Source organism: Nyctereutes procyonoides, unplaced genomic scaffold (assembly GCF_905146905.1).
Source record: "Nyctereutes procyonoides isolate TBG_1078 unplaced genomic scaffold, NYPRO_anot_genome, whole genome shotgun sequence".
In the NCBI taxonomy this organism is placed as follows: Eukaryota; Metazoa; Chordata; class Mammalia; order Carnivora; family Canidae; genus Nyctereutes; species Nyctereutes procyonoides.
Window position 1 is genome coordinate 36,876,274 of NW_026575131.1, and position 24,848 is coordinate 36,901,121.

At 45.0% G+C, this 24,848-nt stretch overlaps 1 protein-coding gene across 2 annotated transcripts in view; it reads left to right on the plus strand.

Annotated features, from left to right (window-relative positions):
* Positions 1-2,195: 2,195 nt before the first annotated feature.
* Positions 2,196-24,848, plus strand: part of RFT1 (RFT1 homolog) — a 37,443-nt gene continuing 14,790 nt past the window's right edge. The window contains exons 1-7 of one of the 2 annotated variants that reach the window (XM_055344392.1): positions 2,196-2,301; positions 6,953-7,038; positions 9,054-9,170; positions 10,399-10,588; positions 11,336-11,437; positions 14,908-15,045; positions 21,396-21,474. In XM_055344392.1, coding sequence (XP_055200367.1) covers positions 2,239-2,301; positions 6,953-7,038; positions 9,054-9,170; positions 10,399-10,588; positions 11,336-11,437; positions 14,908-15,045; positions 21,396-21,474 — 775 coding nt within the window. In that variant the 5' untranslated portion in view covers positions 2,196-2,238. The remainder of the gene's footprint in view (positions 2,302-6,952; positions 7,039-9,053; positions 9,171-10,398; positions 10,589-11,335; positions 11,438-14,907; positions 15,046-21,395; positions 21,475-24,848) is intronic. The other variant, XM_055344393.1, reaches the window with a different exon arrangement.

Here is a 24,848-nt window from a genome sequence, read left to right on the forward strand (position 1 = left end):
GATTTCAGGTTCCTGAAAGGCCAGACTTTTGTCTGCTTTCTTTTTTTTTTAATTTTTATTTATTTATGATAGTCACAGAGAGAGAGAGAGAGAGGCAGAGACACAGGCAGAGGGAGAAGCAGGCTCCATGCCCATCCCGGGAGCCCGACGTGGGATTCGATCCCGGGTCTCCAGGATTGCGCCCTGGGCCAAAGGCAGGCGCCAAACCGCTGCGCCACCCAGGGATCCCTTTTGTCTGCTTTCATCCTTACGATTACCCTCACAGAATAGATGATAGATAGATAGATAGATAGATAGATAGATAGATAGATAGATAGATAGATAATCTTCTATTTAATATATGAGCATACTGAGTTCCCCCAGGTTAGTGAGTGGCAGACTGAGGATTCAAGGCCAGGTCTGTCTCAGAGTCAAACACATTCTGAACCTCTACCATCAGACACAGTTTGATTATTGGCAAGATGGAGTGAGGAAGGAGAGGACATAGGCCTTGACCCCTGTAGTCTGTTTCTTTTTTTTTTTTTTTAATTTTTATTTATTTTTTATGATAGTCACAGAGAGAGAGAGAAAGAGGCAGAGACATAGGCAGAGGGAGAAGCAGGCTCCATGCACCGGGAGCCCGACGTGGGATTCGATCCGGGGTCTCCAGAATCGCGCCCTGGGCCAAAGGAAGGCGCCAAACCGCTGCGCCACCCAGGGATCCCCTGTAGTCTGTTTCTAGGAGCAATAGCAGCCGTAACAGGGCAGGTGGCATTTATGGAACTCCCAGGAGCCTTCTCCAGCACTGCTGCAGGAGGCAAAGCCTGGAGGGCTTCACTCTTGCCTTCTTGGAGCCCATGAGCTGTTTAGACAGAGACACATACTCTAGCCTCTTCACTGCAAAGCAGACTGTGCTAGAAGCTATAAACATAAAGTGCTTTCCAGGTGGTTAGGTTGCTGTAAGTATTTACCAAGGACTAGGTGGCTTAAACCAGAGGAATTCATTCATTGCAGTTCTGGAAGCTACAAAGTCCAAGATACAGTGCTGGCTGGTTTGTAGATGGCCGCCTTCTTGGTGCATCCTCGTATGGCCGAGAGAGAGAGCGAGAGCATTCCTCTCTCTTGTCTCTTCTTATAAGGGCACTAACCTCATTCATGAAGATACCATGCTCGTGACCTAATTACCTTTCAAAGCCCCCACCACCCCCATCCCTGCCCCTGTAATACCATCACGTTGGGGATTAGGGGGCTTCAATATGACTTTGGGGAGGATGCTAACATTCAGTGCATAGCAGATGCTGACTGTGGTACTCGGGAAAGTGGTTGGTGTGGAGGGATGCCATCGGGGAAGGCACTTTGGGGCAGAGGGCAACAGGAACAGGAGCCAAGGAGATAGGGCCTGTTTGAGGAATGGTAAGGGCTCCGAACAGCTAGGCCTGGGGCGTGCTGGGAAAGGGCAGTGGTGGTGTGACAGGTGGTTCAGAAGGTAGGCTGGCGTCAAATCACGGGAAGGCCTAAAAGAGACTGGGCAAGGGGGATTCCTACGACTGCACAGCAAGCAGAGAACAACTACACGGTGGCTGGTGCCGGGCGTTGGGTGCTTCCCGTTTTACAAGGCGCTTCCCGACCGTTCCTCTGCTCTGCCCTCAACCCTGGCGGCGAGTAGGCAAAGCGCGGCGAGTTTAAGGATCTGAAGCCCGGGGTCGGCTCAGTCGGGCACAGGTGGTGCAGATCTGAGTAAGTCACATCTCCACGTCTCATCTTAGTCGTCCGACGGCGGGGCCCAGTGCTCAGCTCTTTGGGAAGGGGTACACAACACCACCTAACTTCCAGGCCTTCCTTGGTCCTAGCAGTAAGGATGCTGACAATACCTGTGCCTGATTCCGGGCGCCTGTGGCGCAACTCGGCAAGCCCCAAAGGCAAGGACCTCAGGAACAAGGCGGGAGAAGTCAGTGTTCCTTGGTCGCTAGTCCGAGGCCTCGGGGAAGGAAGTCCGGCTACTTTTGACAGCTTCTCTTCATTTACTTGGGACCGGCAGGGGTAAGCACTGAGCGCTCACAGGCTCAACCCGAACCACGAGGCGCAGGCCCACTGACGTCACTCAAGCCGGCCGCGTAAGGGACCGGAACTTCCCGTGCTCCGCCTCCGCCGCCCCCAAGTCGCCAATCAGAGAGCGGGCCGCTCCGTGACGCCTATCTCCGAGCGACCAGGCGGGTTGGTGGCGGCATTTCCGGGGGACTGAGCCCCGGCGCCCGGGCTATGGGGAGCCAGGAGGTGCTGGGTCAGGCGGCCCGCCTGGCCTCCTCTGGTCTGCTCCTGCAGGTACTCTCTGGCCGGCCGGCCCCAGCCCGAGCCGAAGCCGGGATGCGCGGGGAGGCGGCCCGGGGGCCCTTGAGAGCGCGCCCCCGACCCCCCACCCCGGGGAACACCCAGTCCCAGGCGTGGACGCCACCACAGAAGGGTTGGGCAGGAGGCGGTGGAGGTGGCGGCGGAGAAGGGGCGCCCGGGCCTGGAGTTAGAGCCCCGGCTGGGAGACTGCAAACAAGGCACCTTCGTTCTGAGCGTTCGTTTTATCTCCCATGTGGTTGTAGGAGGCAGGCCGGGTGGCAGGGGTCCCTTTGGTTCGGTGGCATCGAATGTTTTTAAGGCAAAGGGTTCACTCTCTGCATATCACATCGCTGACCCTCAGAACACCTTCTTCAAACGCTCTGATCCCGCTGAGTTCAGAGAGACCGTATGGCAGAGCTAAGAAAAAGATGCTTGGGCTTAGGAGTCCCGGTTCTGCCCTGCGCCTGCTGCATGACCCAGGACAGAGAACTTCTAAGCCTCAGCCCCTCATCGGGAAAATTGGGGTAATGATAGTACCTAGCTCATAAAGTTGCTGTGAGGCTTGACTGGAGTCATCCAGGTAATTGCACTTACTGCCGTACCTGACTCTTAGTATGCGCTTAGTAAATGTTGGCTACATTTTCCTTCTGGCTATGTGACCTTGGATAAGTCACTTCCCCTTCTTGGCCCTAATTTTCATTATCAGATAAGATACATGCCAGTTGGTCCAAATGGTATCTAAAGATTCTTTTAACCCTCAGAGCTGGTCATTCTAAGTGGCTCAATTTTTCAGTGGTGCACTCTTGAGCCATGCAGCCTTTCCTCAGAAGAGTCTGGAATCCACCCATTCCCTTTATTTTTCTTTTAATAAAGATTTTATTTATTTATTCATGAAAGACAGAGAGAGAGGCAGAGACACAGGCAGAGGGAGAACAGGCTCCACGCAGGGAGCCCAATGTGGGACTCAATTCTGGGACTCCAGGATCACGTCCTGGGCCGAAGGCAGACACTAAACTGCTGAGCCACCCAGGGATCCCCTCTCCCTTATTTTAGAGGCAGCATTTCTCTTGCGTATTAGGAGAGAGAACCAGCTACCTTTGAGCTCAAGTTTAGTCCTTGTCACTTGGCAGATCTCCGGCCTTGTGAAAAATTGCTTTGCTTTGAGCATCAGTTTTCCTCATCTTAAATGAGAACAATAAAGCAACCTCATAGGGTCATTAGCAAGATTAGATGACATGACTGTAAGTGCCTGGCTCATTATAAGTACTTAGTAAACACTAAGTGTTTTTATTATGGTAATCAGGATTTTTTAAATGGCCATTATAGGGATGAAATGAAACAATCACATAAAACGTAGAAGAGCTCCTTGCACAAGATAAGTGTTTGATAAACATTCATCTAACTGTGAAGTAGGTGAACCCTGAATTTACCAAATTGTTTTCCTTCTATTCCACAGCATAAATGAGTTTAGAGTTTTATCCACAACACTAATTGTTTAGGCTTTGATGATACCTTACCACCCAGATTGGCTTCATAAAAAAAAAAAAAAAAAAAAAAAAAAAAAAGCAAGTCACGCCTTAACAGAAAATACGACGGACCAGGAGTCAAGTGGCCTACCTGTGAAGTCAAGCTGTGTCATATGATTGTTGTGTGACACTGAGCCGGTCACTTTGTTCTGAGTCTTAACTTGCTTCCTGTGCATTTACCCAGTTGCTTTTAAGGGTCAAATAATTTACAGATGTGAAAATGCTTTCTATTAAACTGTAAAGTCCTTGAGGGAAGTGGATGGAGGATGGGCTAGATGGGCAATGGGTAATGAAAGAGGGCACTTGTGATGACAACAACTGGGTGTTGTGTGTAAGAGAGGAATTACTGGATTCTACTCCAGGGATCAATATTGCACTGTATGTTAACTAACTAAAAAAAATTTTTTTAAAGATTTTATTTATTTATTAATGAGAGACAGAGAGAGAGGCAGAAACACAGGCAGAGGGAGAAGCAGGCTCCATGCAGGGAGCCTGACGTGGGACTTGATCCCAGGTCTCCAGGATCAGGCCCTGGGCTGAAGGCGGCACTAAACTGCTGAGCCACCTGGGCTGCCCCTAAAAATTTTTTTTTAAAATATTTTAATTTTTTTTTATTTATTTATGATAGTCATACAGTGAGAGAGAGAGAGAGGCAGAGACACAGGCAGAGGGAAAAGCAGGCTCCATGCACTGGGAGCCCAATGTGGGACTCGATCCCGGATCTCCAGGATCGCGCCCTGGGCCAAAGGCAGGCGCCAAACCGCTGCGCCACCCAGGGATCCCTGTTTTTTTTTTTTTTAACCCACAATATATATACAACGCGTGTAATAAATCTTTTATTTAAAAAAACCTTTATTTATTTATTCATGAGAGACAGAGAGAGAGGCAGAGACATAGGCTGAGGGAGAAGCAGGCTCCCTGCTGGGAGCCTGAGGCGGGACTTGATCCCAGGACCCCAGAATCACAACCTGAGCTGAAAGTAGATGCTCAACAAATGAGCCGTCCAGGCATCCCAAATCCCTCATTTTTAATATAAAAAAATGGTAAAGTCCTTTACAAAGTTAAATGAAGACTATGTTGCTAATAAGGGCCACTGTGGAGCAAACCTCAACCTTCATTGAGGCATGAACAACCTCAGAGCTTCATTAACTCAACCCTTTCTTCAAGCCAATTAGGAGATAGGGAAATAGCCCGAGACATTTTCTTAGACAATGAGAACTTGCTTTTAAGTTAGCATAAATATGTGTACATTGTTTTAAAAAAACCTTTAATTTAGGTTTCCTGAGTATTTTAATCGGTATATGTTTAATCTTGTATGCTGCAAACACTTGAGGTCGGTTTGCAATTACATTCTATTCTGCAAGAATTTGAGTGCTTATTCTCTGTCTTAATTCTGAGCTGGCCATAGTGAAAGTATTAATGTCTTTCATTTGTATGTATTTTTCAAAAATACTTTCACCTCCATAATCTTGTTTGATCCTTGTTATCAACCCTATGAGATAGGTAGCCTCATTTGACAGGAGGGAATTGAAGCTCATAAGAGTTAGGAGATGATGGGTGATTTGAGATTATCAACTGAGCACTTTTTCCATTCAGGGCTCCATGAATTGGCTTCAGACATCTAAGATTGAGTAAAAAAAATGGTATGTACATATCTGCATGTTTCCAAGGAGAGCTACAGAGCTTTCATCAGATTCTCAATGGCTACTTTTCATTCCATAAAGCTTAAGATTGTGATATCTTGGCTTTGGAGACCTTGTTGCTCTGTGACACTTATGTGTTATAGACACTGGCAGTGTGAAACTGCACTCTCCCTTTTTTATCATACTTTTCCCCAGAGATTTTCAAACCATCATGGCCCATTGGCATATTTTGATTGAATCTTTCAAATTTTAGCAGTTCAGGGGCATCTGGGTGGCTCAGTCCACCTTTTTGATTTTGGCTCAGGTCATGATGTCAGGGTCATGAGATCAAGCCATGTATCTGGGTCCATGCTGGGTATGGTTAAGATTTTAAGATTCTCTCTGTCCATCTCCCTCTGCACACATATTCTCTCTCTCAAAAAAAAAAAAAAAAAAAAAAAAAACAAACTGCAGCTGTTCACAGGTAACTGAGAGTGATTTGTCATTTGCTGTGAAGCACACTTGAGTTACACCTGCCATGCTTCCTGGATGGGGGGGGGGGCTGAGGTTTGCATCTGATCAACATCTCCATTTAGCATCCCCACTTAGCCCCCTGTTGTTCTCTGTCTCATGGAGAAATTCTTTGGTCAGGTAGTTTTCTTGAATTGTTTGAAATCCTGGGATATATCCCCTTCAAATGGCAATAGCTAGCTAGACTGTCTCCCTTTCCCCATTTTGTATTATCTTATTATTTGCAGTTATCATTTAAAAGGTACTTCATTATATGTTAACAGTAGTCATTTTTTTTAAGATTTTATTTTTAAGTAATCTCTATATTACTTGGAGCTCAAACTCATAACCCCAAGATCAAGAGTCACATGCTCTACTGACTGAGCCAGGAAGACACCCTTGTACTCAAAAAAAAGAAAAAGATACTTCAACTCCTCTCGGGAAAGTGGCAAATATTCAGTAAATAAATACAGCCCTTTTTTTTTCTTTTCTAATTAAGAAGACAAGTTCAAAGAGATTAAACGTCATTATCAGAATCTCCAGATATTACTAGGCAGAGAAGAAAGAGGAATTAGACCATGTGATGCCTAGAGATTTTGCCATATGCTGCAGGCTCCCACTTGTACTATTTCTAAACAGGCTGGAGAGTGGGCCAATGTGGAACACTAACTAGAATTCTGTGTCTCCTGGAGTGCCTAACTTTGAACCTGAAGAAATTTACTGAATGTTAGAGTCTCCCTCTTATTCATAAATTAGAGAGACTTCTAAGTGCCTTTGTGGGTTCTTTGACCATAGCACAGGAGTGCCAGGGGACTGCAAGGAACTCAACTTCAGAAAAAACTCAGGTGGCGCATTTTTGAGAGGGTCTCTCTGGCAAAGCTGCTGTATGTCAGTACATTATTAGGAAGAACAGCCACATATTTTCATTTCACAAATATATATTCCCAACATAATTTATTCTCATGTATTTTTCCTCTTTTTCTGTAGGTGTTGTTTCGTCTGATCACTTTTGTCTTGAATGCATTTATCCTTCGCTTCCTGTCAAAGGAGATCGTTGGCATAGTGAATGTAAGGTAAGAAGGGTTGTATCCTGGTATTGTCTAAAACTCACGTCCTAGTCAGGGTACCTGTGTGCCACCCTCACATTTTAGAAGCATGGACTTTTACCAGAAGCAGAGTGTTTTAGCAGTAGGCTGAGGAAGAGCACGCCGGGGTGGGGGAATGAGCAGGCGATGTTGCTTTTAATGGCCCCATGAAGTGTTTTCCATTAGTGGCCTCCAAACGCATATTTCTCTGCCAGCTGTTCCGGTTTGCCTGCTCTTAGAACCCAAGAGAGGAGTGGGAGTAATTCTCTGCAAACTCTGTCTCAGGTATAATCCTGTGTTCTTGTCCTGCTGACAGCAAAGGAAGCAGGAATTCTGCAGTTCGTGAGGATGTGCTGTGTAATTGCAGGGCTGGAGCAGCCTGCCTTCCCTCCTCAGTGAATTTTTATAATTGGAAAATGGTAGTTAGGGTGAGAGCTTGAGTTCTTGTCATGAGTCCCTTGGAGGCTCTTAGAAAGCTGCCTTGCTTTGTCTTTTAGACTCCATTTTGTTTCTTCTCCTCTCCTTTCTGTTCAAAGGCACCCACACATACTCTGTATTCACAAATGACACAAAAGTATATGAAGTGATGTGAGTGCTCAGAATAGCTCAGCTTCTCAGGTGTATCTTCATGTCCTGATAAACAAGACAGTGTGTTCTAGACAGCATTTCACATCAGATACCCACCAGACATATGCTCTGGGCTCTGTTCTCAGAGTTTCGAGGAGATTCTCAAATTTTGACGGGCAAAGGGATCATCTGAGAAGTTTTGCACTAGGACTGAGGAGGAGCCCAGGAATCAGTATTTTGACAAGCTCCTTAGATGATTTTAAAGTAGAGGCCATACTTTGAGAAATACTGTTTTAAAAGCAGGAAGAGGGGTGCCTGGCTGGTTTAGTGGGTGGAGTGTGTGACTCTTGATCTCAGGGTTGTGAGTTTGAGTCCTACATTGGGTGTACAGATTACTTAAAAATAAAATCTTTAGGGCACCTGGGTGGCTCAGTTAGTTAGCTCAGGTCATGGCTCAGGTCTGTGGCTCAGGTCATGATCCTAGGGTCCTGGGATGGAGCCTGCATCGAGCTCCCTGCTGGGTAGGGAGCTTGCTTCTTCTTCTCCCTGTACCCCTCCTTACTGCTCATGCTCTTTTGTGCACATGCACTTTCTCACTCTCAAATAAATAAATAAAATATTTTAAAAAATTAAAAAGCAGGAAGGAAGAGGACCAAATCTTTTAGGTGCTCAGATTTGAAAGCAGTTTGGGCTTCTTATTATCCTGTCTCCCCTAGATTAGCAGGTCTCTGCTTTGACAACCATTGTCTGGCCTGCCCCTTATTACTTAACATATGATTTGATCTCCTCATTGGCGATGGTGGACAGAAGCACTGGGTAGCAGCATGATCCTTGGACAACCTCAGAGAGACCTTAGCCCTGGGCTGTCCTCACGTGGCTTCATCAGCCACGTCTATTGATGAGGGAAAATCTCAGCTACCTCTCACATAGGTGCAGGAGAGTCTACCTAGGTACTGCCTATCCAGGAAGTATGCAGATAAGCCTTGCTGATCTGGGTTGCAATGACCTCTGTAACAAGTATTGCCTGTCCTGAGATGCTTTTGGCCAGAGCTTCCACCCAGTAGAGCCTCAGCTTCCAAGAATTGACGGGTCACCAGTCTCAGGGTGACCAAGAGGTTCCCTTGTTGTGTATGGTCATATCTTGTCCTTTTCTCCTCCATATGGTCAGAGCCGTACCTCTGCCTATAGCTGTGAAACATTAGGTTTTGGGGGCCACTGTGGCAGTGTTTGTCCCAGCATAATGCCTCTGTAGGCACACACTCAGGTGTCCCCTGTTTAGTAACTCTTAGTTCCAGTGGATCAGATAAGTACGAGGCCCTGTAAGAACTCACCTCCCTTCAGAAGACTACGTCTTCCTGTCCCTGGCAAAATCTCAGTAATTCTCTCTGGTGGGAAAAAAACTAGAGTCATTATTGATTTCTGCTTTTGCTTTACAGGCTGACGCTGCTTTACTCGACCACCATCTTCCTGGCCAGAGAGGCCTTCCGCAGAGCGTGTCTGAGTGGGGGCGCCCAGCGAGACTGGAGCCAGACCTTCAACCTCTTGTGGCTAACGTGAGTTGTGCTTTGGCAGGAGACAGTGTGAAAGCAAGTCTTCTAGGTTAAACAGCAACACTTGCCCAAAGCTGAGTGGTTTCCAGCTTCAGTTAATTGGGGGGTGGGGGTTTGGGGAGTGGTTTCTGGAGACTGAGCATGGGACAGGAAGGAGAGAGCGTCCATGTGGAAGGAGTTTGTTGGCTGTTTTCTCTGTGGATGGCCAGGAGCCGGGAGGAGGCTCTGGGTGGGGGTTTTGGGGCCTGGTTTCTAGTCCTGTTTCTACCCTCTTAGGAGATGGTTTCTGCTGTTCCTGATGCCCATTCTGGGCCCCACTGGGCCTGTGCCATCTTTATTCCTTATCTTTACCCCTGTAATCTTTTCTGGGCTTTTAACAACCACTTAGGATTTTTTGAAAGCCTTTTAGGGCTTTCATTATATCTTTCTTCAATTTTGTTAGGTGGATTTCAGTTCTGAGCCTTTTAGAATATTCTTGAAGGCCAAGTACATCAGCTAAAACTTGTAATGGCTTTTTGCAGTTAGATCCCTGCAGGGAGGGCTGGTCCTTGAGGTTGTTTCTTGGTGCTGCCTTACGTAACTCCTTCTTGCCTCGTGGAAATGACTGTCATAAAGCTGGTAGATGTTCATTTTATTAGAGGAATGACAGTTAACTACTCAGTCATATTTAAGTGCTCTGTGGTGCACATGCGAAGGGACACTGTGCAATGGACTGCTGCTTATTTGAATGTAAGAGCCAACTGGATACTGACTTTAGTCATTTGAGGTGCAAACAACAGGCACGTACTTTCTGGGAATTTTGCTTATCTTGTCAACATAACACAGTGGATAGGAGTGTAGGTTTTGGCATTAGATGGAGATTGGGTCCTGCTTCTGCCCTTGACTAACTGCCTATGACCTTGGCCAAATTACCCAGTGCTTGTCATCAGTCTTAGTTCCCTCATTACTTAAATGAGGATAATGAAGGGATCTTAGTGAGGTGTCCATGGGATAAAGGGGGTGCATCCGAGTTCCTGGCATGTAGGAAGTGCCTTTACTAAGGCACTAATGCTAGTGCTAGCTATTACTAGTGCTAGCTATTTTTATGACTATTTTTATAGCTATTTTATGACTATTACACTTAGTAGTGCTAGCTATTTTTATGACTATATTTCCTTTCTGTTCAGTGCTATTTTAATTTATTTTTATTTTTATATTTAGCATATTAAAAGACATTTTTCCCCTTTTCCAGAGTCCCCCTGGGTGTGTTTTGGTCCTTGCTCCTGGGCTGGGTGTGGTTACACTTGCTCGAAGTGCCTGATCCTAATGTCGTCCCCCACTATGGAACTGGAGTAGTGGTGTTTGGCCTTTCGGCCGTGGTAGAACTTCTGGGAGAGCCCTTCTGGGTCTTGGCACAAACACAGATGTTTGTCAAACTCAAGGTCAGTATGCTTTCTGCTTTGATGGGAAATGTGAAGAATAAGGGAAAGGGTGGTTTCTTAAAAATGTTTTCTAGGAGAGAATGATTTTTTTCAGATTTCCATCTAAAAGGAAATTTGGAAAAAGGCAATATGATGAGTTTAGTTCATCCCCTTGAAATTTGGCAGATGGGCTGGGCTTAAGTTTACCTCTGCTGTGTTATTAATGCAAAATAGGTTTATCAATAGGGAAGTTCTTAGTTTAGATAAGAATTTAAGAGGACTGTAAAGGTTTTTCAGATTTTTCTAGTCTTTTTTTTTTTTTTTAAGATTTTATTTATTTGAGAGAGAGAGACAAGCAGCAGGAGGGGCAGAGGCAGATTCCCCACTGAGCAAGGAGCCTGACACAGGGAGCTCGATCCCAGGACCTCAGGATCATGACCTGAGCCAAAGGCAGATGCTTAACCACCCAGGTGCCCCTAGTGACTCTGTGTTTAATTGTGTACTGATATTAACCTTTCATCTTTCAAAATATATAATTTGATATGTACAAAAGAGTATATAGGACATGTCTAAATCTTAAAGGATGATAGTATACTGAAGATCTGTGAACTTATCACCCAGCTCACCTAGAACATTATCATTGCTATGTTCTAATCCTATGTCCCACTCCTGCTGCCAGGGTAACTACTATCCTAGGTTTCTATTCATCATTCCTGTGCATCTTTAGTTCTAATAATATAAAGTGCACCCTTTATCACGTTTTTGCAGGTGATTGCTGAGAGCCTGTCAGTCATCCTCAAGAGCGTCCTGACAGCTTTTCTTGTGCTCTGGTTGCCTCATTGGGGGCTATACATTTTCTCTTTGGCCCAGGTAAGAGTTACAGCTTTTCCCTTTTGTATAACCTATGTTTCCCCATTTGATTTTTTTTTTCTTCTTGTTCCTGTTACTATGTGATTTACAGTCACAGTATTCATGCATGTGAGGCAGGCTGGAAGCTCTAGAAAGATAGTCTTGACAGTGCTTTTCCTTTGGCTGTCTATCCTGCTACCAGTGTCCCCAGGGACCTGGTGAGGGCCCCACACTAGGCCTCACTGTCAAACTTAGCAACTCCTTTAGGTGTTCTGTGGGCAAGCCCATGCCAAACTCACCTTTGATTGTCTTATGTTCTTATGGAGGAGGGAAAAAAGCAGTGAAGGGGTGGGGTGGGAATTGAATTGCATGTGTGTGGTTTTCCTTGTCAGGTGTTTTCAGAATAGGAGGAAACTCTGCCAAGCCTGTTTGGAACTTGGACTGTAGTCTCACACAATGCAGAGCACAGGAACCAAGTCCTGGCAGGCACGCTCTCACTTCCAGCAGCCCCGGCCTCATTGCCATCCCATGTTCTAGTTCTCGTTCATATCCCAAGCTCTAATGAAAGTACAACTAGAGTACAGTGCTCATTTTAAAAATGAATCTTAAAATTAGATAGTTACCAGAACAGCTTATAGTACAAAGCAGTTTGTAATTTTTCTTAATGTATAGGAAGATAAGTTAAAATTTTTAGTAGTGATTTATGTGAAAGTCTTTCCCGTGTCCTGAGCAAAAAGTACAAATATTTTTGTGAAACACAGAAAAAGTAGCTTTCAAATTAAAATTATAAGAGTGAAAATTGCTTCCTAAAAGCAATTTGCAAACAGTTTCGTATCTTAGAGAAGTTATTTGTGATTATTTTTGCCATGTTTTATTGGATCTGGAACTACACTTCTATGCATCCATTGTGTTTTTGATACACTCTTCCTAATAGGACAGGAGGCCATGGAGACACCCAGTTGTTGGTTGACTCTTCTTGGGAAAGGCACTTGCATTAGGACTTTCTGATGCATCCACCCAGGATACATCATAGGTCAACATAGGCCCATTCTGAGTTCATTTGCTTTCTTATTATAAGACTTCAGAGAGCTCTTGCCTGGTACATTCTCTGTCAGTGTCTATGTGAGAGGTCTAAGAGCCAATAGCACCTCAAATCAGCAGGCAGTCCCCACCAGGGTTCTGGGATTCCCCTTTGTCCAGCCCACCTCCAGTTTCCTTCTTAAACAACCCCTTATACCATGACATCATATGTCAAATAAAAGAGTCACTCTAGAATATATAAAGAATTCTTACAACTCAACAACAAAAAGACAGACTACCCAAAATTGAGTAAAGGACTTCAATAAGCATCTCTCCAAAGGAGATATACAAATATATAGCCAATAAGCACATGAAAAGATGCTCCATATCATCAGTCATTAGGCAAGTGCAAATCAAAACCACAATAAGATACTACTTTACACCCATTAGGATGGCTTTTATTAAAAAACCAGAAAATAACAAGTGTTGACATGGATATGCAGAACTTAGAGCCTTCACACATTGCCGTTGGGGCTGTAACATATGGCCACTGTGAAAAACAGATTGATGGTTCCTCAAAAAGTTAAATGTAGAACTGAAGTATGCCCAGCAATTCCACTCCTAGGTATATACCCAAAAGATTGAAGATGTATTCAAACAACTTGTATAAAGATGTTCATAGCAACACTATTCACCATAACCCAAAGGTGGAAACAACACAGATGTCCATTACCTGATGAATGGATGAACAAAACAATTTATATGTGTGCTATGGAATATTACTCAGCCATAAAAATGACAACGTGCCACAACATGATAAACTTGGAAAACATACTAAGTGGATGAAGGCAGATACAAAAGGCAACCAATTGTATGATTCCATTAATATGCAGTGTCCAGAATAGGCAAGTCCATAGAGATAAAGCAGATTTTGATTGCCAGGGTGTGGAGGAACAGAGAGTGACTGCTTAATGGGCACAGAATTTCCTTTTGGAGTGATGGAAATCTTCTGGAATGAAATAGGAGTGGTGGTTGTACAATATTGTGAATGTACTAAAAGCCACTGAATTAGATGTTTTAAAATGGTTAAAATGGTCAGTGTTGTGTGATATGAATTTTTCCTCAATAAAAAAGGTGGGGGGGATTGTTTAGTTAGGATATACTGTATGAAGACTACCCATAGGTTGTTACTATGTCCCCAGGTCCATGGGAAAATGAAGGGAAGTGGGGGAAGGGGGGTCGTCTTGTCACAGAGGATGTTGTATCTGGTGTCATGACTCACGGCAGAACTGCTGCGTCTTCTTAAAGGGCCTGAGGCATGAAAGAAGGATGGTGGTTGGGAGCGCCTGGGTGGCTCAGCGGTTCAGCATCTGCCTTCAGCTCAGGGCGTGATCCCAGGGTCTGGGATCGAGTCCCACATCAGGCTCCCTGCATGCAGCCTGCTTCTCCCTCTGCCTATGTCTCTGCCTCTCTCTCTCTGTATCTCTCATGAATAAATAAATAAAATCTTAAAAAAGAAAAAAGGGAGGATGGTGGTTCGTGGGCTCTGTCCGCAGACAAGGGGAGCGAGGCATAGACAAGGATGGAGAGCATAGACAGAGGAGAGCGAGGAGCCAGATGTGCGAAACAAGGCTCCCCTTTCTCCTTGCTCTGTGTGCCTTTGCCACAGGAGCAGGCTTAGCATTTCCAGATTGAGGGTGGCACCTGGAGGTCTCCCGTCCTTCCTGAGCTAGTGTGCATTGCTGTTCCCAGCAGGGAGAGGAGGCAGAAGAGAGCTTGTGAAAGGGGCTGTTTGGATACTCCTCCCAACCTGCAATCAAAACCCCAGGCTGTGGCTCCTGGCCAAAAGCCACCCTTTTGTCCTGGCTGCATGGAGGGAAGGGTGGGCCTTTTTATCACCCCCCCACACACACACACACACACTCTCCCCCATCCTGGAATAGCTCTTGCCCTGCCTGTGCACCTGGCCTGAGAGGAGGGAGCCAACAGCTCGGTTCTGCTTTGTAATCCATGTTTACATGCTTTCCCAAGTTTTTAGAAAAGCCCCCGTCATCTAGGACAGCAAGTCTTTGGATATTAGCACAGGACACATGGGTCCTTGCAGTGTGCTGTTGAGGTGGGAGAGTCATTCCTTTGGCCAAAAAAGAACCTTTTGAGAACATATTTGACATTGCCGTTGGTGGTGGCACTAGGGGCCGGCCGTCTGTCAGGGAAATGATGTCCTGCTTGCCCAGAAGACCTGTTCTCCCAGTCTCGTGAAGTGTTTAGAGCACTTTCCCCTGAGATGCCACAGTGGAGCTGGTACTTAGGGAGTAGTGCTCTTCTCCAGAGGGGGAAGCATTGCTCACTAGAAGATGCAGTTAATAAAGACAGTTCTATTGCTTGTCTGGCCTTTGTCACATCTCCAGGCATATCTTAATGCTGCCTATATGAAAACAGTGCTGTTTAAATCAATTATTTTCTTTTTTCAGCTTTTCTATACTGCACTTCTGGTGCTCTGCTATGTTACTTATTTCACAAAGTTATTGGGCTCCTCAGAGTCAACCAAGCAGCAGGCTCTTCCTGTCTCCAGAATGACAGATCTGTTACCCAGTATTACAAGAAGTGGAGTAAGTAATACACTCTATCTCTTACCATTTTAATCACAGATGCTGATTATCCCTGAAAGAAGGAAACAATTGCTTTCTTGTTTATTGCTATAACAGGATAATTTCATAGCTCATGTTTATTGAGTGCTTGCTGTATGCTAGGCCAGGGCTTCTCAGCCTCGGCACTACTGACATTTGGGGCTGGATAATTGTTTGTTGGGGGCTGTCCTGTGCCTTGTAGGATGTTTAGCAGATCTTTACTCACTAGATGCCAGTAGCTACCACCTCTCAGCTGTAATCACCCAAAATGTCTCCATAGGAGACAAATGTCCCCCAGGGAACACAACTTCCCCGTTTAGCCCCTACACTGAATGCTTTACGTGCCTGAGTTAATGCTTATACCAACTCTGTGAGGCTGACATTATTATTTCTATTTTAGGGTTGAGGAACTGAGGCTTAGAGACTGTCTGCTCAAGTTGAGGGTCAGGATAAGGGCAGGAGCCTGGAGTGGCTTGAATCCCCGCAGATCACAGGCTGTGGCCACCGCGTGCCACACTCTTTGTTCTTCCATGTCTTGGCTTTTCCCAGGATTGGCTTCCAGCACAGAGTCCGACGCCCTAACAAAGCAGGGATGACTTCCCTGTAGCTCTGTTACCTAGAGTCAGGCCAGTCTTTCCGGTGCCCCACTTTCCCCTGGAGAAATCCCCTGAGGATTCTAGGTGCTGATGTGTGGGAGCAAGGCATAACCTTTTCCTTCTGAACTCTTCAACTGTCAGTCCATTTGACTTTTATTTCCTGACTCTGGTGGGGTCGTTGCTACTGTCTGTGGCTGCGGAGTTGTGCACGTGATGTGATGCCGCATTGCCTCTGCTCAGAGGCTTTGCAAACTGGCCCACCCACATTCCCCTTTCCCCTGTTTGTTTGCTGGCTAGATGTGGTGCATGTAGTTGAGGTGAGGCTTCAGCTGGACTTCTCCTTATTCTTCTTTTGTGATTACTTGAGAAAGTAGTGAAGTATTTGAGCTGCAAGTTTTAGAACTTATGGAATCCTGTTATACAGCTTTTCAAGAAAGACCAGATGTTACGTAACCAAGACGGATAATTCTCATTTGTTAAATGAGAGTTCTCCATCCTGATCAAACAGATCCCACCTTTAACCTAAATGGACATAGCATTTTGGGATACCAGGTTGCTTCATCTGAAGGCTGAGAAGATAAGGATTTGGGATCACTTCTGCCTGGAGCTTCTGCTGCCTACATGCAGAGCAGGTCTGAGAGTGCAGGAAAGTCCCCCTCCTCAGTGCTCCCCAGTGTTCATCTATACCAAGCCTGGGCCAGCCCCTGTGCCCAGGAGTATTTTGAAAAGGAGCATTTGGACCATTAATAGAGGCAAGGAGATAGAGGGCAGCGAGGAGAGCCTTAGGAGGATAGGAGGATAGGAGGGCAGCGAGTGTATATTTAACCCAATGGTGGACTTGCAGCTCTGAGCTACAGTTTCCTTATCTGTCAAGTGGGAGAGTACCACTCTCCTCAGGTGCTTGTGGGAGTGGGATGAAATGGGGCATGGGAAGTACTTAGTACATGGCTGGCACAAGTGGGTGTCCATAAGTGACAGCTGATACTGTCACCCCCATGCCGCTGCTGCTTTGTGTAGGAGTAGCTCCACTGGCATATCCTAGTGAGGTGGTGTCTTACAGCATTGGGCTAGGGCCTCAGTGGTTCCATCAGGCATACCCCCAAAAGTACCCAGACTCATACTGCCAGGACAGAAGCTTTGACTGTGAGAGGGTATGTGTACCTCCTCTTACACGGTGGCGCCATTCCTGCTGACAGCACAGCCCCATGCGGGGTGCCATCAGGGTTACAGACATGTAGGAAGGTGATTGCTGGGCCTCAGGGAGCTTCCTGTATGTTTGGGAGGCAGGACTCTCTCCAGACCTCAGAGTCCTTATTTTTAAGGTGAGATTATTGGTCTGCATGACCCATGAGGCCCCTTTTAAGACTTAAAGAATTGTGAAATATTTGAACTTGGACAAAACCATTTATAATAACTACCATTGCTGACTGTGCCTTGCACTATGCTGAGCCCTTTACACAGACTCGTGTGTTTAACCATCATAGTAATCCTGTGAGATATTTGTTTCTGTTTTGCAAATGAGAAAACTGAGATTCAGAGGAGTTAAGTGACCAAACCAACATCACACACCTGATTTTGGACCCACTTCTCTGTAACATGGGGTTGTGGACTAACCTTAGTCTATGTGTTTAATCTCTGTTGTGTAGTCTTCTGAAAGAAATTGGCTTATTGCCCTAAGTAGTTATTTGTTGACATAACATTTTTTCAGATAGAACAATTCATTATTCAAGTTTATTTTTGTGAAAGAGGAAAGAAATGAGATGAGTCTGAATGCAGTTGATGATTTTACTTCCAGCAGCGTGACTCTTGGGAGCTGCTTTGCACACTGGAGGCTCCCTCACACAGAGCTGGTCAACAGTTACATCCAAAACTGATTTGACCAAATTGGGAGATAGATTTCTTGTACTTGCAGAATTCTATCTTCTGTAAGGGACTTTTTTAGCCTTATAATAAATGATACTTCAAATAATGGCTGCTTTTTATATCTTTTATATTCTTTAACACCTGAGTGATTTCATAGGAGAGATCTGCAAATGTTTAAGTACATCTGAGGAATTTAACACAGCAAGCATGTGATAAGCAGTATTCTGTGTTAAGCACTGTTTCAGGTACCTTGAGTGGGGTCCCCGCCCTCAGAACTTGCATTGTGGTGAAGAGATAAGGTGTGTACTCAGATAACCACTGTGTGTAGTGTTAACAAAATAGAAGCACAGAGAAAGAACATGAATTCCATATGGGAGCATGGAAGAAGACTTTCTGCAGGAAGCTGCTTTTTTGAGCAGGGCCTCGACACTTGGGCAGGCAGAAGTGAATGTGCATGTGTAGTGAAAATGCACATTTGCCACTGCGGGAAGAAAGAACATTTGCTTGGAACTAGTTATATGCCCATCACTGTCTTGACATTGGGATTGCAGAGGTGACTGCTATACTTAGGTTGGCTGGACAGTGCATGAGGGGAGAGGAAGCAAATGGTGGAAGGGGGTTATTGCCTGCTGGGCTAGGGCCAGGTAGCAGTGGCCTCAGTGTCCTGGAGTGTGGACTTGATTCAGGGGCAGGGGATCCTAATGAAAGTTTTGTGAGCAGTGCTGTGATCCAATTGCCTATGTTGAGGTGCTTGCCATCTGTTTCACATCGAGTGTCTTGTTTTCTCTCATTCAGTCCTCATATCAGATCCAGGAGATAGGACTCCTTACCCGTTTTGCAGATGGGAAAACTGGGGCTTAGCAAAATTAAGTGTCTTGTCCATAGTTTTTACACTAAGAAGTTGAGAACTGCAGCTTGAGCCTTAGTGTCTGAGCTTGACTCCGAAACCTGAACCCTTCCAGGAGAAGGATGGACTAGAAAATAGGTTGGAAGTGAAAAAGCTCATGAGGAGGCAGTGGCAGTTGTCCAAATGAGGAGTGATGAGAACAGTGGGAGGGTGGGTGGACGTGTGAGTGTGGACATAGCTGGGGCAGAGTTGATGGCCCCAGAGCAAGAGGGAGGGGAAGGGGTCCGGTGTGGGATGTATAGGTGATACAGGGCAGGACAGGGCCATTGGCTGCAGACTCCTCGGTGACTCTTGTCAGTATGGGAGGCACATGGCTGCTGGACCATCCTGAAGCAGAAGAGTTTGGGAAGGGGAAGACTGACTCACATTAAGCCATCATGTATCCCCGAGTTCTGACTGCATACCTTCCCCTGAGATACTGCCTATCACCTTTTGCCATCCACCAGTACAGCAAGGCAGTGGGATGGCTTATTGATCAGAGGATTCCAGAGAGACACAGAGCTGTGAAGACCAGCTAAGCAGTACCAACCTAGCTCTTGTGAAATAGGCCTCTTTTGACTTCCCAAGTGATAAATACATTCTAAACAAAATGGTAAAAGCCCAAAACCCATGCTGCTTCTTTTCTACCACTTAGCAGACACCTTGGAGAAGAAACCCAATCTCTGATCAGACTTCCTGCCTCTATGTCCTGAGTGAGCATTTTTGAGATAAGTGGTGTCACCATTCCTTCTAAACTGCAGTTCCATTTAAGTTGAACGCATTAGGAGAATGGAATGCTCCCATATGAGCTTTCAGATCAGATACACTGTCAAGATTACACTCTAGTAAACAACCTTTTTTTAGAGAGCTCAGTCATATTCCTAAACCCATTCACAGCCTTCTGGCAAGTAGTCTTCACAAAAGCTCCATGGCCAGCTGTAACTGCTCCTTTCCTCGGAAAAGAACACAGGCACTGCTGCACAGGCCTCCCCCAGAGGACCACCTGGTGTGGGGCCCAGAGTGTGACGGAGAGACTGAGAGAGAGCTGCCCACAACTCCCCTGGAGCGAAGGGCGGGATCAGTGCTAGGGATGATGTGGCTCACAGTGCCCCCTAGTGGTGTTACTCTGGCGCTCTTAGTTCTGGGGAAAGGAGATGCCTAATTTTCTTTTTCTTCTTTCTTTCTTTCTTTCTTTCTTTCTTTCTTTCTTTCTTTCTTTCTTTCTTTCTTTCTGTCTTTCTTTCTCCTTTATCTTTCTTTCTTTCTTTCTTTATCTTTCTTTCTTTCTTCTCTTTCCTTTCTCTTCCTTTCTTTCTTTCTTTCTTCTTATTTTATTTATTTATTTGAGTGAGAGAGAGGGAGAGGAAGAAACAGACTCCCCACTGAGCAGGGAGCCCAATGTGGGACTTGATCCCAGGACCCTGAGATCATGACCTGAACTAAGGCAGACATTTAACTGGCTGAGCCACTCAGGCGCCCTTATGCCTACTTTTGTTGTACAGCAAAGAGGGGAGATTTACTCTTGGACTAGAGCTCCCAGTGGCATCTACTCCAGGTGCAATGATGCTTTGAGGGCAGCGTGATTTGGGAAGATTCAGGCCTGTTTTCACAGTGTCTAGAAGAAAGGCTCTGAAATCAAGGGCTGAAGAGATTTGAAGACTGAAAGTGACCCTTGTTTTCAAGAGATACTCTACACTTACTGTGTCCGGCCACATGTGGCTTTAGAGCATTTGGAATTGAGTTGGGCTGTACATGCAATGTAAGCACTGATTTCAAAGACTTAGTATGAAAAAAACATGAAATGCCTCTAATATTTACTTACATGTTGAAATGATGTTTTGGATTAAATAAATATATTAAAATAATTTTACTTTATTTTTCTTACTGTTCACTGTGGTTTCTAGAAAAACTTAAATTATATATATAGCCTGCATTATATTTCACTGGACAGCAGTGCTCTACACCAGTGGGCTTTGGGCTGAGATCAGGGGCCCATGTGACTGGGACAGGTTCTACATCTGCCCTTCAGGCAACTTCTATAGCTGTAACTGATTTTTTGGAGAGGTGGAATGCGCTTGACCTTTGTGATTTACCCCTTTCCTCCCAAAGAACCCCATGAAATCCTCCCTTTCAAAGTCATCACTTTGAGTTAATAAGAATTTTTCAAAATTCAAGTCCTTGAAATGAAGCACCTAACATAACACCCAGACTAAATATTCTGGGATCCTAGGATCCCTCCATGGGAGAGGAGAGGCCCTGGGGTGCACTGGGGAAGAGAGAAAGAAATCTCATCCAGCTAGCTGCCTCCCTCTTCCATTTTGTGGTCAGCAGTCTGGCTTTAAGACTGCCTACCCTTACAAGTTGACCTCTGCCCTTCCTAAGTGTCTTTCTTCTTACCTTCCTTGTCCTTAGGAAATGGACAGTTTGGGAAGAGCTATATCAAAAGTTCTGGGTTTGTTTTTTTTTTCCTTTCCTCTGTCGTATCAGTTCTGAGCGGTTTGCGTGACCTAGGAAGCCTGGCTTCCTTTTGAAATACACAAAGTTCATTTATACATTGTGTGAAGGGACCCTGGATGGCTAAATATAGCATTAAGGTGTGGGGTGTATGGAGTAGAATTTGTTCTGCAGCTTGGCATGCTTCAGACATTGTCTAAGGAAGGAGATGACTCTGAGTTGCGTGGGTTAGATATGGTCAGCTTAACTGAGCAGCAAGGGGACAGCACAGTTCCTTAGGGCTCTCAGCAAATGATTCCTGGGTGGGCTTCTTATACCAACACTCCACCTAGAGAGTTTGTCTCTAGGACAATGGAAACCCTTTGCCAGGATTTGTCGGGTGCCTTCTATGTGCTTAGCATTAATTGAAAAATTTGTAGGAACTCCCCAAGTTGGGATTTAGGGACCAAAATGAGTTTGCCTCTCCTTAGGATTATTTATTTTACTCTTAGACTTGCAATACCTAGGAGCTTTTGTTTTGTTTTCTCTTCTAGGCTTTTGTAAATTGGAAAGAGGCTAAATTGACTTGGAGTTTTTTCAAACAGTCTTTCTTGAAGCAGATTTTGACAGAAGGTAAGTGAAAAGTCACTCTTAGCAATCAGGACACCATAGTTTGAAAAAGGGGATTCCACAGAACTACCGATTACCTAAACCCAGGCAACATGCTTTCTGGAGCCCCCTGGGCAAAGGAACCTCAGAAATAGAAGCTTTTTAAATAGGGAGAGGGAAACTGACATTTATTTAGCTTGATAGTGAGGGTCAGTGCTATTGTATAACTTCTGCGGGGTCTTAGTAATGAGGAACAACTTAATTTGAATTCAAGTCTAATTCCCAAATCCCGTGTTTTATCATTTAAAGAGATGTATCATGAAGTTCTATATCAATTAGAGAAAATCTGGAAAACAGAGAAAATTATCTGTAATCTCATTATCCTATTCTAACTTTTTATATACTTCTTTTGAACATTTTTAAAGAACCAGGTTTCCATCATTTTATTTTCTTAAATAATAAGATTCACCTGTGTGATAGTTTGCCAGAGTCCCAATTTCTTAAGGCTTTCCAGATTAACAGTGACAGAGCTCTTCACACAGAGGGCTGGCCTGGAGCTGAAAGTACATCTAGTTTTTCTGTACATGTGTATTGGTCTATTTATGCCCAGCTTTAGTTCAAAGAATGAGATTTGAGGCAGCAAGAAGCTGGTAAAGTTAGTGGTTTCTCTCTGTATAAATTTCATATGTCTGTATATCCATATATCTATTACTGAACATATTTTTAAATCTTTTCAAAAATTGTCTTTTTAAGAGAGCAAGGGAGAGTGCACATGCGTGTGAGCTGCAGGGCTGATAGCCAGAAAGAGGGAGGGAGAGAATCTTAAGCAGGCTCCATCCCAAGCACAGAGCCAGATGCAGGGCTGGATCTCATATCCCTGAGACCATAACCTGAGCCAAAATCAAGTGTCAGTCGCCTAACCAACCAAGCCATCCAGGCGCCCCTCAAACATTATCTTTTAATTGTAAAAATAGTATAACCTTGTTTCAAAAATTTTGGAAAATAGAAAAAAGTTCCCTATAATTCTAACATTCTAATATAGCCATCATTATTATTGTTATTTTCCTTTTTTCCTCTTTATTTTTTGTTAATTATGCTTTTAAAGGGAAATAACTCTCCTAAGCCTCACTATCCCCGTCTGTGAGTTAAGGGATGGGATCAGGAGGGGTCTGAGGGCTCCTGAGCCCTGAGAGTGCTTATTTCTAGCCTGAGCCTATAACATTGCCATTACAAAAGTAGAACTTGTTCACAGGACTTCTGGGGAAATGGTCAGAAGCCTTTGGAGAGCTGAGTGAAGGTGCCTTAACTCTATGTTTATTGGGAGCAGGATGTGCTGTTTACTACTGTCTCCCCAATACCCTGCAGGGACTGGCACATGCTTGGTGTTCAACAAGTATTTATTGTTGATAAAGAAAGGTACCTGTAGTGAAATTGTATATTGTGATAGTTTACATTGTTAGAATAAGGAAAATCAATAGAGGGAATTTGGAAAGGGTGTTTGCTTTTATGTACTGTCTCCCAAAGTTTTAAGAGCAGTTTAAACGAGTTGAGGAATGGATCCAGTCCATGCAATGGGCCTAAATTGGTTGCCTGGGCTGCAGTAGCTAGACGGCAGCAGCTGTAAACCAGGCCTGAATGTGGTACCGATTGCTTGCTTGCCCTGTGGCTAGACCTTTGCTGGTGTGACAGCAGAGGGCTGTTGGGAACCTCTCAGGGCTTCCGTCTCCATTGCTGTGAAATAAGGAAGTGGCTGGACAAGAGAACATCCGCCCCCCCAATTATTTTTTCTCTAAAAACTACAACTCTAAAAAAAGTTGAAACCATTCGTTGTAATAGCAAAAATATAGATGCTGTTACCTTCTGCCCCCACATTTCCTGAACACTGTGTGCCAGGTGCTGAGAATATACAGATGAATGAGTTATAGGCCACAGCCTCAAGGAGCTCATTCTCTCATCCAAGATGCTGTGAGGGGTGTACTTGGAAACATTAGTGTCTCTCAAGTGCTCTTGCATTTCCTGGAGCTCTGCTAGGAAACCAGGGACAGAAAAATGAGGGAGATGTAGTTCCTGTCCCCGTGGAGCTTAGAGACTGTGGGAGGAGAGGGCAGTTGTACCAGAGCAGAGTCAGGTCCCTATGGAAAAGCCAGACTAGGTGGCCAGCATGCTAAGAGCCGAGGCTGGGAGCAGGAGGGGCCCAGCCCAAAGCTGAGCAGCTCAGAAGGGCTAAAAGCTGGTCAGGTAAACCAGAGGATGACAATGTAGTGCTGGGAGGTGGGGATGAAGTCAGTGAAAGAGCACTAAAAACATAGCACGGGGTCAACTTACAAAGGCCTCAAATGCAGAATTAAGGAACCTGGAGTTTTTGCAAACACTAAAGAGCAATTTAAAGGTGTGAAAGAGGGATCCCTGGATGGCTCAGCGGTTTGGCGCCCTGCCTTCAGCCCAGGGCATGATCCTGGAGACCCGGGATCGAGTCCCACATCGGGCTCCCTGTGTGGAGCCTGCTTCTTCCTCTGCCTGTGTCTCTGCCTCTCTCTCTCTCTGTCTCTCATGAATAAATAAATAAAATTAAAAAATAAATAAAGGTGTGAAAGGAGGGGTGGCCTTAAGATCTGTATTGCTGAAGCTGGGACTGTTAGCAGTGAGGATGAATCAGAGCAGTGCAGAGATGCAGATAGGACCTAGTGCTGTCCTGTGGGCCCCACCTGGGACGGCCTACAGAGGACCCTGCCTCAGACACAGTGCTGGGAGACTGCAGGGAGGCCAGGACCAAAGGGAGACCTAAGAACCTCACTGCTTCTGGCTTCTGAATGTTGTTTTCCTTTTTGAGCAGGTTGGTAGGAGGTGAGAATTTGCCCTCTGGGCTGTGGTCATTCTTCAGAGCTCCATCTCCGTAGTGGACTGTGTTTTCTACTCATGGATAATAAAATTTATGGAAGGTGGGGATGGGGCTCTGGGTTGGTGTCTTCACCTTGAAGGCGTTAGCCTTAGATTTGAATCATGAGCTTGCATTCCAGAGCCTCTCCAGCCTCCATGGGAGGCAACTTGATGAGTGTATGCACATGATCATGGACCTATCATTTCACAGAACTTACACTTAAAATTTGGGACAATCATCTTTATTATTAACATTTTTGTAATCTTCCCCCACCCTCCTTTTTTAAGTTATTAGACTGGTTTTATTGATTTTTGTTTGGTTTTTAATTTAATGGTTTGGAGATTTGCTGTCAATAAATCCCCTAGCAGTCTCCCAGTTGTTACTATTTTAAGATTATTTGACATCAACGTTTGGATGAGGAAGATGTCTTCAATTGGTAATATAATTTTTCTTCTTTGAGAGTATTTGCCAGCTGAAAAGTTGATAGACAATAAGAAGGAAACAAGAAAATAATGTGCCC